The 15,527-nt window shown below is 49.9% G+C and overlaps 2 protein-coding genes across 5 annotated transcripts in view; both read right to left on the bottom strand.

Moving 5' to 3' along the window:
* Positions 1–2,030: 2,030 nt before the first annotated feature.
* Positions 2,031–7,285, bottom strand: SMIM12 (small integral membrane protein 12). Of its 4 annotated transcripts, none has more exon segments than NM_001260616.2 (2): positions 2,031–3,444; positions 7,148–7,285. In NM_001260616.2, a coding segment is annotated over 1 exon segment (279 nt). In that variant the 5' UTR covers positions 3,440–3,444; positions 7,148–7,285; the 3' UTR covers positions 2,031–3,160.
* Positions 7,286–12,950: 5,665 nt separating this feature from the next.
* DLGAP3 (DLG associated protein 3) overlaps positions 12,951–15,527 on the bottom strand; it is a 64,434-nt gene continuing 61,857 nt past the window's right edge. Inside the window, exons 11-12 of the mRNA XM_015134943.3 lie at positions 14,588–14,731; positions 12,951–13,817 (exon numbers count right to left, since the gene is read on the bottom strand). Of these exons, the coding sequence (XP_014990429.3) occupies positions 13,599–13,817; positions 14,588–14,731 (363 nt within the window). The 3' untranslated portion in view covers positions 12,951–13,598. The remainder of the gene's footprint in view (positions 13,818–14,587; positions 14,732–15,527) is intronic.

Below are 15,527 nucleotides of genomic sequence, written 5' to 3'. Positions count from 1 at the left end.
ATCTAATATTTGTCACAAGTTGATAGATCGAAAAAAAAGCATATTTCTTAGGTGTCATCAGAAGGAGGAGGCAGTTTGAGAGGTCACAAATTGGCAGCCACTGGGTCAAATTAACCCCACAGGTAGGTTAGCATGCTTAGAATTTTGTAAAATGAACTATCAACACTTAAAAATCAGAAGGTTACACACACCAGACAACCCTGAATTTCTAGCATCTTTTCTTTTTTTTTCTTTTTTTTTTTTTAACACTCTCTGGAACTCTTAGAACATCTTTTAGAAAAATTCAAAAATCTGGTACCACTGGATGAGCAGCAGATTGGAAGGTGAGTCGCCACTGCCCCCTTTCGGCAGGTCTGTACTTTCTGCCAGCGTGGTGGCGCATTTGTCACCTGACCTCTGCCGGCACCAGTGTTTGGTTTAGCCCAGGGAAGCGATTGCAGGCTTGGTAATGCCCAGGACTGCCATAGGGTGGCAGCACTGGTGTGCCAATGAGGCCTGCTCATCAGCCAGAACCAGAAATCTCCTTACTTGGTAGCTGACAGCCTCTCCCCAAGCTCTATCGGATTTGTTCCCTGCGAAGCAACAGCAGCTCATTTCCACATTCCCACTAGGCCTCAGTGACCTAGAAGAAGCCAATGACTCAACCTGCTCCCTCCTCTCAGGCCACCACCAGGTCCTGGAAGGTACCTCCAGCTGGCACCTCTTCACAGCTGGCACCTCTAACTGTTCAGGAACTCCACCCTCACCCACCTGTGAACATCATCAGGCCTCAGGAGAGACAGTCTAAGAAGCAGGGCCAATACCCACTCCCTTTTAGAGGCAGATTAATTCACGAAATGCTCAGTACTGCCCTTTGCTGACTTAAACATCAGACGGCTTCAAGAGGCAACAGCTTCTTATGCTTCTTCCTGCCGTCTGCTTTTACTCCCCTCACAGCCTTACCAGCAACATCTTAAGTGGTAACATTTAGTAGAAACTCCTAGAGCCCTTTAGGAAAGACATTTGGTGTTATGCATGAGATCCTCAAAACTGCTCATTTATCCCATTTCATCCAAAGTGACATTTACTATTTTTACTGTTTATTCCAAAATGCAGGAAAAGCTTCATATAAGATATTCATTGCAGTATCTAAACAAGTGAACCACCAGAAACAATTGAAATGTCCGGCAGTATGGAAACTGTCCAGAATAAACTTATGCCATACTCCCACTTGATAGACAATTATGTTGCTATTAAAAACAACTACAGCCGGGTGCGGTGGCTCATGCCTGTAATCCCAGCACTTTAGGAGGCCAAGACAGGCGGATCACAACGTCAGAAGTTCGAGACCAGCCCGACCAACATGGTGAAACCCTGTCTCTACTGAAAATACAAAGATCAGCCAGGCGTGGTGGCGCGCACCTGTAATCCCAGCTACTCAGGAGGTTGAGGCAGGAGAATCGCTTGAACCCGGGAGGCAGAGGTTGCAGTGAGCCGAGATCACGTCACGTCACCAGACTGGGCAATACAGTGAGACTCCATATTAAAAAAAAAAAAAAAAAAAAAAAAAAACTACAGGCCGCCAGGCACGGTGCCTCACACCTGTAATCCCAGCACTTTGGGGAAGTTGAGGCAGGCGGGATCACTTGAGGTCAGGAGTTTGAGACCAGCCTGGCCAACATGGTGAAACCCCCATCTTTACTAAAAACACAAACACTAGCCAGGCGTGATGGTGCACACCTGTAATCCCAGCTACTTAGGGAGCTGAGGCGGGAGAATCACTTGAACCCAGGAGGCAGAGGTTGCCTTGAGCCAAGATCACACCACTGCACTCCAGCCTGGGTGACAGAATGAGACTCCATCTCCAAAAAAAAAAAAAACAAAAAACTACAGGCCAAGGCCGGAGGATCGTTTGAGACCAGCCTGGGAAACATAGTGAGACCTGGTTCTACAAAAAATAAAAAAATTAGTTGGGCGTGGTGGCATACTCCTGTAGTCCCAGCTATTTGGGGGGCTGAAGTGGGAGGATCACTTGAGCCCAGGAGGTCAAGGTTGCACTGAGCCGTGAATGATGACCACACAAAATGGAAAAATGATAATGTAAGAAAAGTATATAAAATTAAATGTACAGTAATAACTATCTTTAAAACCTATGCAGACAATTAGTAAAAGACAACAAAATGTTAATGGTTGTTATTAACGAGCTGGGAACATGGGTGCCCTTTTTAAAATCCCTACCAAATCTTCTTGAATGTGCGTATATACTTTTATAGGGAAAGGCGTGTGCGTGTGTGTGTGTGTGGTCTACTTCCATTTAGACTTGAAGCTGCTAAGGCCAATTGTAATGATGGTAAAAAGGTTCCTAGGAATCTGTGCCTCCAGGGTTCAATGCAACCGCACTAGTAAAGCAGTTTCCAGGGCTCCTTGGCACCCTTTAATACCAATGTTATCCTGCTCTAAAACACCTGTACTTGCCTAACTCCTAAGAAGACTCCCAAATACCATCTAGATGATAAGATTCGATCATTATGGTTCTCAGATACCACTTTAATCAAGTTTTGTACTCTACAGTGATGGGGGTAGATGATGGGGACTGTTTTCAAGCAAATTCACGAGGCACATGTTCGTCCCTGCCCCAAAGTGAACAGTCTGGGCTTCCCAGAACAGAAAAATGCTTTCCTTCCCGGGGGAATCCCATTCCTGAGCTGACAAGACAGATTTCAGTAAGAATGAGCACAAAGGATAGGGCAAAACAGTGAAGGGAGCCAGGTGCATATTTGAATTCTTCCCAGTGCAGACTGGAACTAGACATGCAGGTATCCCTCCTAAAGGCAACACCCAAATCCCAGCCATTCCCACTCGAGGCCAAACCGCCTGCCCACAGAGATTGACAGCCAACGTTCATCTCATAACACTCCTCCCAGCAGTGCACCAGTAAACTCAGATGCCTGAGTGCTCGTGGCCACCACACAACAGATGCGGCCTTCCTCTTCACTGGCCCTTTGGCTGCCGCTGGGTCTGCCTGGACATGAAGGAGCAGCCAGTATTTGTGTGGCTGTGTGGTGTGGGAGGGGCCAGAATAAGCAACAAAGCCAATTAGATGTGGGTTCTGGGGCTCTGTCAACATGGTAGCAGGACAAGTCACCGCCCACAGTAGGACCGTAGGGCCCTGTGTCCTCCATCAATTCTTCTCTGGGCGGTTTCTGTTCAGCACAGCTTTCGGGGCAAATTCTAGCTTGTCCTTAAGGCTCACCACCTGCGTGTGGTCCTTGCCTAGAAGCTCATCCAGCTTGCGATCCTCTCGGCGCTCTGAGATGCTCTTTTCCTCCTCCACGGGCTGGGGGTCCTTTCCCCTGATGAACCATTCCAGGTGGTAGCCCACAGCCCCGACCACGAAGGCAACAGGGAATGTGACATAAGGAGCATAGGTACGAACCACGGTCCAAAACACAGGCCACATGACATCTGTGGAAGAGCACAAGGCAGCATTAGAGAGAACGCAGCATCACCTCCCACCAAATAAGAGCAACCCACTAGGGCTCTCCACTTACCAGGCAGCCTGGCACAATGTTTTTTACTTTTTGTTTTGTTTTTTTTGTTTTTTTTTTTGAGACGGAGTCTTGCTCTGTCACCCAGGCTGGAGTACAGTGGTGCGATCTCGGCTCACTGCAACTTCCACCTCCCAGGTTCAAGCAATTATCTGCCCTAGCGTCTCAAGTAGCTGGGATTACAGCTAATTTTTGTATTTGTTTAGTAGAGACAGGGTTTCACCGTGTTGGTCAGGCTGGTCTTGAACTCCTGACCTCATGATTTGCCCACCTCGGCCTCCCAAAGTGCTGGGATTACAGGCATGAGTCACCGTGCCTGGCCAGCCTGGCACAACTTACTGAGCACCCACCCCCATGCAGAGCAATGCGAGAGGTGGGTCCCTGAAATAATCTAGGAAATTTCAAAAGATTCCATTGTTAGGGAAGAAGGAGGGATCTCCAGTTTACAGACTGTAATCTTTGACAAGTGTGCACCAATATATGACAATGTTCCCCACAAGGGGACCTCTGAGCCTTACCTAATAGAGCTTCAAGCCCATTGACCCCAGGCCCTAGTTTGCCAACATTTCAAGAAGGGAAAAAGACACCTTTCTCTGCTCTATGAAATTTCTCCATGAGCGCAGCCAGCCACCTTTTCCCCATGACACACAATTCTACAATTCTCCACCATATGAAAAGTCATTCCTTTTCCTCATGTAAAGCATAAGGAGTATATTTAAACAGTCAAATACATACTGTGTTACCTAATTATTCTGGATTTTAGGTAAATAGATAATGGTTTTATCCTATTTTGAAACCTGGCTTTTCTAACAAGGGGACAAACCTATACTTTACAAATCTGCTGACCAAACCACTTTCAAAGTATCCTATCTTGGCTAAAGACGGTGGCTCACACCTGTAATCCCTGTTACTCAGGAGGCTGAGGCAGGAGAAATCACTTGAACCTGGGAGGTGGAGGTTGCAGTGAGCTGAGATTACGCCACTGCACTCCAGCCTGGGCGGCAGAACGAAACTCCGTCTCAAGAAGAAAAAAAAAATTCCTGTCTTCAATGAAACCCATACCGTCGTATTTACATAAAAAGCTCCTGAAAATATCACAAATCATTATACATACTCTGGATATCGCAGAACTTGAAGATTTACTGTGAAAAACCACTGTACAAGCCCTGGCCGGGAGCTGGGGCGGGGGTAGGGGGGCAGGGAGAGGAGTGGAATTGTCTCAGGGCCTCCTGAAATGAAGTAGGGCAATGCCAAAGTAATGTAAAAACACACAAATTGGGTCACTCTAATGGCCATTCTGTCTCAAATGATTATTACATTATCAATTATCAAAGATCATTCACAGTTATAATAACACAGCTACCATGTATTGAGCGCTTATTACATGCTAGGCCTTGGGCTAGCCACATCGTATGCACTCTCTCTTAATCCTCATGTCCACCACGTAAGCTAGATACATAACCCACTATCAGAGGGTTAAGAGACTTGCCCAAAAGTATCCACTAAAAGATCTTTCTGTTTATGCCCCTGTAGGTACTTCTCCAACACTGCTATCTCTGATCTAAAGTGAACAATCAAAACCTCACCAAGGATAAGATGATTCTCCCCCTCTCTCTTTGGTTCCCAATTCTCTTTGAAGGAATCCCATTGTTCTCTGGACGTTAACACTATAAGGCAGCGGTCCGCAACCTATATTTGGCACCAGGGACCAGTTTCGTGGAAGACAATTTTTCCACAGATGGGGTTTGGAGAGGGATGGTTTCGGGATGAAACTGTTCCAGCTCAGATCATCAGGCATTAGATTCTCATAAGGAGCACACACCCGGATTCCTCGCATGCGCAGTTCACAATAGGGTTTGCACTCCTGTAGGAATCTAATGCCGCTGCTGATCTATCAGGTGGAGCTCAGGCGGTAATGCTTCCCAGCTGGCCCACCACTCACCTCCTGCTGTGCAGCCCAGTTCCTAATGGGCTGAAAACCACCACCGGTCTGTGGCCCAGGAGGTTGAGGATCCCCCCAGTAAGGGAGCATCATGAAATTAAAAATAATAAACAAAATAAAAAAATAAATAAAACTGCAGCATCTCCAAGACTCCCCTCCTTATTGTCTTAGCACCAGGCACTATGATGACAATTTACACACAAACTATCACCTGATCCTCATAACACCTCTATGATGTAGGAATGATTAGCCCAGGCTCTTGTTGACACAAAGGCTCACAGACATTATGTTAACTTACCCAAAATCACCAGAAGTGATAGAGCCACTGATTTTGAACCCAGGCCTCTCCAACTTCAAAGTCTACACTCTTTCTAGAGGGAAGAACACACTGCAGAGGTATACGATTTCTGTTCAAATCCTGGATTTGGAGAGAGCTTCCTACAGTTCTTTTCCCATCAGCCTGGCATTTCATTACCTAGAAGAGCTTCCCCTTTCCCAAACCCTGAGATTATACTCAGGGATTTGTGAAATTCAGAGATATAACAATAGTTCAAAGAGGCACCTCTGAAGAATCCCAAACCTAATACTTCTTCATTTTCCTTCCACCTTTAAAGCAAGTCCTCTGTAGAAGTAAATGCTTCCCTAAATAGCAACTGTCCAGACTTTCAAATCTGTCTTAAAACATATCGAGCCTGAGTTCACAACGATCTCTCACATGCAGCATAAAGTCTCTCTCTACCGTCCTGCTCACATTCTAATCATTCCCAAATAAGTCACTTCATTCCTTTATTCAACACTTATAACCACTTGCGCTGTGTCAGGCACGGTGCTGGCTTACCCTGTTTGCATTTCTCAAGACACTTTAAGCTCCAAAAGGCTAAGCACCATGTCCGTCTGGCCCCATTGTGCCCTATCCATCCAGGCACCTCTCCCACCCTGCCTGGCAGAGTGCCCAAAAAAGGCCTGCTGAACGAATGAATGACAGCCCAAACAACTCCCTAGTGTAAAATCACAACATTCTCCACCCACTCTCCTCCAGAAGGTGGCAGGAACATAACAGAAGCCTTTGCTGATTACAGAAACCTAAAGACTCCATCATAGTCATCCCCAGACAAGGTATCACAATGAAAGAGGCAAAAGTGTCTGAAAAACACTGTGACGCATATTTCCAGCCCGGCACGGAGGACGTCTGCCAAAAGCATCCGGTAAAAGTCAACTGAGTTGCTGGGAAACCTGCCCCAGTGCGGGGGCCCGGAGGCCCAACGAGGCCAGAAGCCGTAGTCCCAAATTCAAGAACTGCTAACAAGGACAGAGGAGGCCTGAGAAGGTGAAAGAATTAAACCTGACAGTCACTCAAGCGCAGTCCAGGAATGGGAGCGCAAGTGAGGTCAGGGTCCATCCAAATGGCTACCCTTCTCCCTTCTGTGGGGCTCCCGGTCCACTGCCCCTAGCCCACCTCATTTGTGGCCTCATCAACGTCCGTCCTCACTGAGGTGCCGATAAGCCCTGTCTGCGGAGGGCTACTTGGGCTCCCAGACTGGGCACCAGAGCACCCACCAGAGAAGGGGGCTGGCAGGTCTGGCCGGGACCGGGGTGGACCCCAGCGATCACTCCTCCCGTAACTCAGAGGTTACGGGCCTGGACTGACCGGACCTGCTCGCCCGGACCGCGCGCTCACCTGCGGCCCAGCCCACACTCCCCAGTGTGGCCCCCGCTCTCCGCCCGCTCGCCGGGAGCACGGAAGTCGCCGCTCCCAGCGGCCCGCGGGACCTTGCCCTGTGACCCTGCCCACTAGCCGCCGGCTCTCGGAGCGCAGGGATTGGCTGAACTTTAGCCAAAGGAGGGAAGGAAGCTAGGCGTCCGCAACCGGGCCCCACTGCGCTGAAATGGACGTCGCGCCCCCTGGTGGCCTGGAGGTTTCTCAGTGCTGTCGCCACGTGCTTTCTACGTGGAAAAAGTGAAAGATCGATCATCCAGTCATCTTTTTCAACTGATGTTTATTAGGTGTCTTCTAAGACCTAGGTCTTGGCACGCAAAAACAAAAGACATGATCCCTGACCTCAAGAAGCTCTTCTTAGGAAAGTATAATTTAGTGCTTTAAGACCTCTTGGGATCCAGGCTAGCTTTCTAGTGACCCTGGGAACATTATTAACCTGTCTGAGGCTCCCTTCCCCTTCTGTGTAGAGGTAATAACACCCATTTCGCAGGGATGGTGTGAGGGTTGGATGAGACAATATTTGTAAAGTACTGTGGCAGGCACACAGCCAGCAGGGAAATAAATGTGGCTAGTGTTAGTGTAAAAATAATTGAAATATAGTAAAACCTAAGTCTTGCATGACCTCTTGGGTACAAGTATTCACTTCCTCCTCTGTGTCCCCACTGTACCCTATACAGACATCAATTTTATCATATACAGAAAAGTCCCAAAGCTCAAACTTCTTAACGCTCCCACAAGGCCCTTCCCACCTTCATCCCACTAATCTCAGCCTGCATATTTATTTTGCTCGCACATACAAAACCCAGCAGACCACGCTGTTTCACACCCAGTGAATTACTGATGCTTTTTCATCTACCTAGAGTGTCCTTCCCACCTTTTTTTTTTCTTTCTTTTTAGTTTCACTCTTGTTGCTCAGGCTGGAGTGCAATGGCACGATCTCGGCTCACCGCAACCTCCGCCTCCCAGGTTCAAGTGATTCTCTCCTGCCTCAGCCTCCCGAGTAGCTGGGGTCACAGGCATGCACCACCACGCCCGGCTAATTTTGTATTTTTAATAGAGAAGGGGTTTTTCCATGTTGGTCAAGCTGGTCTCGAACTCCCCACCTCAGGTAATCCGCCTGCCTCAGCCTCCCAAAGTGCTGGGATTACAGACGTCAGCCACTGCGCCCAGCCGGTTTTTTTTTGTTTTTGTTTTTGTTTTTTTTTTTTTAAACAAGATCTCGCTCAGTCACCTAGGCTGCAGTGCAGTGGCACAATCATAGCTTACTGCAGCCTCGACCTCCTGGGCTCAAGTGATCCTCCCACTTCAGCCCTCCGAGCAGCTGGGACCACAGATGCACACCACCAGGCCTGGCTAATTTTTGTACTTTTTGTAGAGACTGGGTTTCACCATGTTGCTCAGGCTGGTCTCAAACTCCTGAGCTCAAGCAATCTGCCCGCCTCAGCCTCCCAAAGTGCTGGGATTACAGGCATGAGCCACCGTGCCTGGCCATGCAGTGCCCTTCCCGCCTTTCTTTACTATGCCAAATTGTGCTCTGGCACAATTTTCAAACTTCAGGGACACCTCCAGAGAAAGCCTCATACACAGACTGCTTACCATGTTAGGCACCCTTCCCCTATTATCTCAAAAGCTCAAAGCTAAGTTCTGGCAGTTAAGATGGAGAAAGGGGAACAGTGTTGTAGGGACCAAGGTTCACTGAAAATCAACTGACAAAAGGCAGATTAATAGGAGAAAAGACATACAAAATTTTATTTTAACGTGCATAGCACGGGGTGGGGGGTGAGGGGGCGGGAAGGGAAGGGTCACAGGAGAATGATTACCCAATAACCCAATGGGGTACAGAAGCTTATACACCCTTTTTCAAAGGGGAAGGGGAGAGATGGAGAATATAGACAATTCTTTTGAGGGAAGCACGTGATTCTGAGGGCGAAAAAATGGACAGAAATTAACTTGAAAATGATTCTCTTTAGAATTTGAATGAGCCCGAGAAGCAGGCATCATCTTGTGAAAAATCCATCCAGGCGTAGTTGCCTTCCTCAGTCTTCTTTTCTGAGATAGATGAGATTTCGCGGAGGGGAGGAAGGCAATTTTGTTTCTTTTGGAAAGAAGTTTTCTTGATTAGATTAGGACATTCCAGAGAGAGTGCCTCCCTATACTTGGGAGAGAAGGTTAGAGGGACCTTGATTCTGAGGCAGCTTTGAAGGCCTCTCACCATGTCAAAGCGCCAGTCTTTGGGGTATCGCTTTCTGAGCCCCAACAGTACAAAGAAATATTTAGGAGACCGTGGTTAGCAGAACCTGTTCACTAACTGAATATGTGGAGACGAGAAGGGAACAGAACTGCCCAGAGTAACTGGCATTTGGCCAGCCAATCATGTGCTAGGCATTGGGGATGCAAAAATGGCTGGGACCAACCTGCCTCCAGAGTTCTCTGACTAAAGAAACAGATGGGTCTACAAAATGTCAATAGAATATAAGAAATGTGATGACAGAAGTATACACACGCAGCACAGAGGAGGATCTTCAGCCTGGCCAGGAAGATTCAGGGAAGGCTCCCTAGAGGAACCAGGCCTTGAGCTGAGTCTTGAGTCATGGCTAGCAGTTCCCTCAAGCAGAATTGCTGAGGGGCTCAGGAGCATAGACTTAGAAATCAGATAGCCATGGGTTCAAATCCTGACTCTTGTCTGCTTATCTCAGAAAAGCTATTTACACTCTTTGTTTTAAAAAAAGACAATAATAGTACCCACTCCTAGGGTTGCTGTGAGTATTAAATCACCTAAATGTGTATAAAGTGCTTGGCATAGTAGTTTGCACCTTTTCAGTGCTCAGTAAATGGTTATTGACATGTTAAGTATTTCCCAACTGTATTGCTCCTTCTGCAATGTCCTATGTCCATTCGTGGCATTACTCATTCATTAAGCCAGAAATCTGAGTGACACCTTCAAGGCGTCCCATCTTTGCGTTATTCTCCAGATCCAGCTTGCAGCATGTATGCCTCCTAAATGTCTCTCAAAGTCAACATCATTATCTCTTACCTGGACCACTTTAGCAGCTCCCTCAATGGTCTCCCTGCTGTCTTGTTGCCCCCTCCAGTCCATGTCCTGTCTTTTGGCCATAGTTTTATCTTTCAAATAAAACTATGAGGCCTCCATCTTAGCCCCCTACCCCCAACTCTATGGGTTCCTCCTGGCCATATCTCCTCCACGCCCTCCACAGCCACCATAACCTGTCACCCTCTCCAGCCTGTGCTTTCATTCCCAACACACATGTGCCTCCACGGCTTTGCCCAGGTTTGTCCCTTGGCCAGAAATGAATTTCTCCCTTCTCTTCCTTGACTACAAAATGCTAATTCATCCTGCAAGATCCAGCTCACAAGGCAGAAAGCTCTCCCAGACTGCCTGTGCTATGGTTGTACCCTCCAAAACTTACACTGAAATTTGTCATTGTAAGTACTAAGTGGTGGGGCCTTTAAGAGGTTATTAGGCCATGAGGGTTGCACTCTCATGGGTGCAACTGACGCCCTTATAAAAGGGCAAGTTCAACTCCCTCTTGCCCTCTCTTACCTTCTCACCTGCCATGGGATGACACAGCAAGAAGGCCCTCATGAGTTGCCAGCACCTTGACACTGAATTCCCCAGCACCCAGAACTGTGAGCCAATAAATACCTGTTCATTGTAAGTTACCCAGCCTGCAGTATTCTGTTATAGCAGCACAAAATGGACTAAAACACCCTGGTTGCTAGAGGCTCTCTCCTCTCTCAACCCCTTGGCCCCTCTGAGAGAGCAGGTCTCCCTTTGCACCATAACTTTCTGTTTATGTGCTGGCCATGGCCAGACTGTAAGCAACTTAAGCCAAAGGACTGGACCTAATCTTTCACTGATCTATGGGGCTCAGCATAACTACCTAGGCCACAAGAACCAAAGGAGACTCATCCACACCAGACATAGAAAAGTCTATGAAAAGTCATAGACCCATAAAATGCTGTATAATGTAAAGGTTAAACTCAGACTCAGCCACTTCCTGGCTTCATGGTTTGAGGTAAGCTGTTTAAACCTCTCCATGCCCCAGTTTCCTCATCTGTAAATGGGGATGATGACAATATCTGTTTTACAGCGTTGCTCTGAGTTCAAACCTCACCCATGCCCCAATTTTAGAGATGATAAAACAATCTCAGAGAGGTAAACTGACCCAGCCCTTCTACTGGAGACCCTTGGACAGTCATCCAATTTAAGTCTTCCCAAACCTGGCTGCTCAGAATCTTGTGGAGCACTTGTTAAAACCTTATTTGAGGGCAGAGTCTATTCACTAAGTCTTGGACGAGGCCCCAGAGTCTGTATGGGATCACCTCCAAACTAACTGCTTTTGGGAATTCAGATCACATTACAGCCCTCCTCACCTTCCAGGCTCATGTGAATTTGCATTGTGGACCATCTCTTGCTTTTCAGAAGTTGTCTACCAAACCAGTCTATAAAACGTTCATGCCACTCTTCTGTTCAAAACCCTTCTATAGCTCCCTACAGCCCACAAGACCCAGGCCACCTGCCTCAATGAGACCCAAACACTGATATAATCAAGACCCTGTGCTCCCAATGTCTCTTCCTCCTCCAGGCCTTCGCACAGCTGTTCCCTGATCTTGGAACATTCTTCTCAACCCTGGCCCTCCTTCAGCAGCTAATCCCTAATCATCTTTCTGGCACTCACCCCTGTATTTTAACTGCTTGCTTATTTATCTGTTTTTCCCATATGACCATAAGCTCCATTAAGGGTAGAAACTACATCTTGTTCAAGGCTATTCCTGTGGCGCCCGAAAGTGATAAATGTCTGCTGAATAAATGAATGAGAAGAATTAGCTGATCCAGTGTGGCCCAGAAAAGCAGCCAATCCTGAAGGATTTTCCTCCTGCCTGGAGGTGACACCCCAATCCAAAGGACTGCTCAAGGAGTGGAAAGGGGCTTTCTGGGTGGAGAATGCCATCAGCCCTCTCTGGTCTAAGAAGCCTGCAAAGCTAAAAGCTCACGATTTGACATTAGACCTGGGTCCACCACATTTAGCCCTGTGACCTCAGACAGGTCGTGTAACCTGCCCTGAGCTTTGGCTTTCTCTTCTGTTTTAAGGACCAGCCACATTCATGTAAAGCACTCACCCCTTGCCTGACCCACACTGGCCACTCAATAAAGCCATCGATACTAGGTTCTGTTTGCCATTTAGCTTCCCAGGAGAGCTCTGTTCTTTGTACTTCCTCTTCCCCCACCCCAGCCTCCACCAAGGTGGCCACCCATAGGAGGCATCAGAAAATGTGGCAGGACTGAAGTTTTTCTGCTGCTGATCAGGAATGACTGGAGCAGAAGGAACATTGCGTCCCTAGGGGAAGGGAAACCAGTTATTTGTCAACACCTAACAATCACCACACTCCCGGTTTATCAAGCACATGCTGTGTGCTCAGCGAGCTCCGGACTTCCCTCTCTGGGGGAACCCTGGGGACTGGGAGGCAGAATGGGATACAGCGAAACCGGAAGAGCGGAGAAATTGACACCCTCCCCCCTTCACCCCACCTGGGCCCCTCCAGGAGGGTCCAGGTCCTTACTGTGGGCATCAGGGGGCCGAATCTCCTTTCCACCAGCTGGCCCATCCCTGGGAGGAGCTCAGGCAACACCCCTGCTGTCTCCAAACCAAGAGAGTGGGCTCCCGGCCCCTTCTCCCTTCACCCCCGTCCTCCCACACATGGGACGGAGGTGGCCTCTTCTGGAGAGAGCAGTTGGCTCGAGTGCAGTTCTGCCGTTTTATTTTTCCTGGGATACTCAAGGGGATATGGGAACAGCCACAGGTGTGGTGAGGGGAAGCCCCCATCTCCCCTACCCAGCCGCTGGGAAAGGGGAGAGGCCCAGGCGCCCTGGTCCTGGGTTGGTCCAGCCACTGTGGTCCCTGGGCCCAGTGGGCAGAGGGCTGAAGATGGAGCCCCTGGGAGGGTGGGGCGGGCTCCTAGGCGGGGTTCGGGATTCTTCATAAAAAGCCACGAAGCTTGATCCCCACGAAGCCCAGCCCCGCGGGGTGGGGGGAGGGGACGCAGAGCCCAGATGGGGGGCCCGGCCCGGCCTGGCCCGTGGGGGGAAAAGAATGGCAGAGATGGTGCCCATTGGAAGGAGGTGGGGACAAAGCGTCGGACCAGGTGGGCGAGGGATCCAGGTGAGGGGCGCAGGGCGGAGAGGCACGGCCCCCTGCCCAGCCCGGGCGCCTTCGCGTGGGGTCAGGAAGGTAAAAAACCCACGAAGAGTGTGACGGGCCCGGGGGCTGGGGCGTGCGGTGCCGGTGGGGCGGGCGCACGGGGCGGCCCGCGTTCACAGTGACCTCGACGCTGGGTGTACAGTACGGGTGGAGAACCGCGGGCCCAGGCCGGGCTGGGCGGGCCGGACCGGTCACAGCCTGGTCTGGGCCTCGGGGATGTAGATCTCGATGCTGTCGGCGCTCTCCGTGGCCGAGCTGTGGCGGAAGGAAGCGGCGCGCTTGGCCGCCAGGAGCCGCTTGCGCGCTTCCTGCCGCTGCCGGTCCACGGAGTCCAGGGAGCGCTCCTTCACCGGCACGCCCCGGCCCCGCAGGGGCTTCTTTGGTATCGGCGGAGGGACCTTCTTCTCCTCCTGCGGAGCAGAGGACAGCGCTGAGCTGGGGCGCTGAACTATCCTAACATCCCGGTGCCCGCCCCCGCACCCCCCGCGTCCGGAGCGCTGACGACCGCGCGGCTCCGAAAGCCATGGCGCTCAGAATCCGCCACGGATTCCCGCGACCTGAAGCCGCACCCGCGCCTGTTCCGACAAGGTCAAATCCCCACATTTTCTACCAAAGCGCGGCGCGTTCGAGCGCCCCCTGGTGGCGCCGTTCTCAACAGCTCGCATCAGAACCGGGTTTTCACTCGGAGTCCCCACCCGGAGGAGGGAGTTCCCGACCCAGGCTCCGCAATGAGGGTGCACATACCAGGCCTCTGGCCCTCATCGCAGACAAGGTCCAGCGACCTGGCGGCTGAGGGGACTCTCAAGGCTCTGCCCTGGATGCCTAGGCCCGAACTGAAGACAGTCTGTCCTTCTGTAAGGTCTACTTTTGCCTTTTGCTCCCTCCAGCTGCAGCCGCCCTGCCCCTGCAGCCTCCCTGCCCCCCGCCCCCCCCCCGCCCCGTGCTGAGGAAGCCTTGGGGTTCTGGCAGCTCAAGCACTGATGAGCACTGGGGCCAAGCAGACGGCAGTGGCCACGAGCATGGTCACTCCGGAAGGGGATGGTCACCTATCACCTGTCCAAGGCTGCCCTTGCTGCCTATGGGTCCCTTCCCCTGCCCCCTTGTTCGTCCCACCCTTCACCTCTCTGGGGAGGGGAATTTCCGAGTCTGGCCTCTTTGCCTGAAGGGACCCCAGCCCCACCTTAGGCTCCAGGAGTTTCCAGCTGTTGGCCTTGAGTTGCTGTAGCTCCAGGAACTTGAGGGTCACATCCTCGATGGAGAGCTGTAGGAGGTCCCAGAAACCCGCCAGGTCCTGGAAGGTGGGCACAGGGAAAGCAGTGGGATCCTGCAGCAGAGGAAGACAGAGGGAAAGTGATTGGTCAGGGAGGTCTGAGCCCCAGGCAGGACTATCTGGGGAACCTGTCCCCGATAATTCTTCATGGGTTCTTTTCTATTTTCCCTAAGTGTTGGCCAGTCTGAGAAACAAAGGGAAAGCATACAAAAAAGTGAAATTTTAAAGCTGGGTGTCCGGGGGAGACATCAGATGTCGGCAGCTTCCGTGATGCCCCCAAGCCACAAAACCAGCAAGTTTTTATTAGTGATTTTCAAAAGGGGAGGCAGTGTACGAATAGGGTGTGGGTCACAGACATCACATGCTTCACAAAGTAATAAAATATCACAAGGCAAATAGAGGCAGGGCGAGATCACAGGACCAAGGTGAAATTAAAATTGCTAATAAAGTTTTGGGCACGCATTGTCATTGATAGTATCTTATCAGGAGACAGGGTTTGAGAGTAGACAACCCATCTGACCAAAATTTATTAGGCGGGAATTTCCTCGTCCTAATAGGCCTGGGAGTGCTACAGGAGACCGGGGCTTATTTCATCCCTTATCTACAACTGTAAAAGACAGACACTCCCAAAGCAGCTATTTCAGAGACCTCCCCTTGGGAATGCATTCTCCTTCTCAGGGATGTTCCTTGCTGAGAAAAAGAATTCAGCAATATTTCTCCTATTTGCTTTTGAAAGAAGAGAAATACGGCTCTGTTCTGCCCGGCCCACAGGCAGCCAGACTTTAAGGTTATCTCCCTTGTTTGCTGAAAATCACTGTTATCCTGTTCTTAAGGTGCCCAGATTTCATAT

This window comes from Macaca mulatta, chromosome 1 (genome assembly GCF_049350105.2).
Source record: "Macaca mulatta isolate MMU2019108-1 chromosome 1, T2T-MMU8v2.0, whole genome shotgun sequence".
In the NCBI taxonomy this organism is placed as follows: domain Eukaryota; kingdom Metazoa; phylum Chordata; class Mammalia; order Primates; family Cercopithecidae; genus Macaca; species Macaca mulatta.
Note: the sequence above shows the minus strand (reverse complement) of the source record. Positions and strands in the feature narration are given on the sequence as shown.

What these genes read in the sequence shown, in the direction of transcription:
- SMIM12 (XM_028844544.2), bottom strand. Translation starts at nt 3,439, where the DNA reads ATGTGGCCTGTGTTTTGGACCGTGGTTCGTACCTATGCTCCTTATGTC.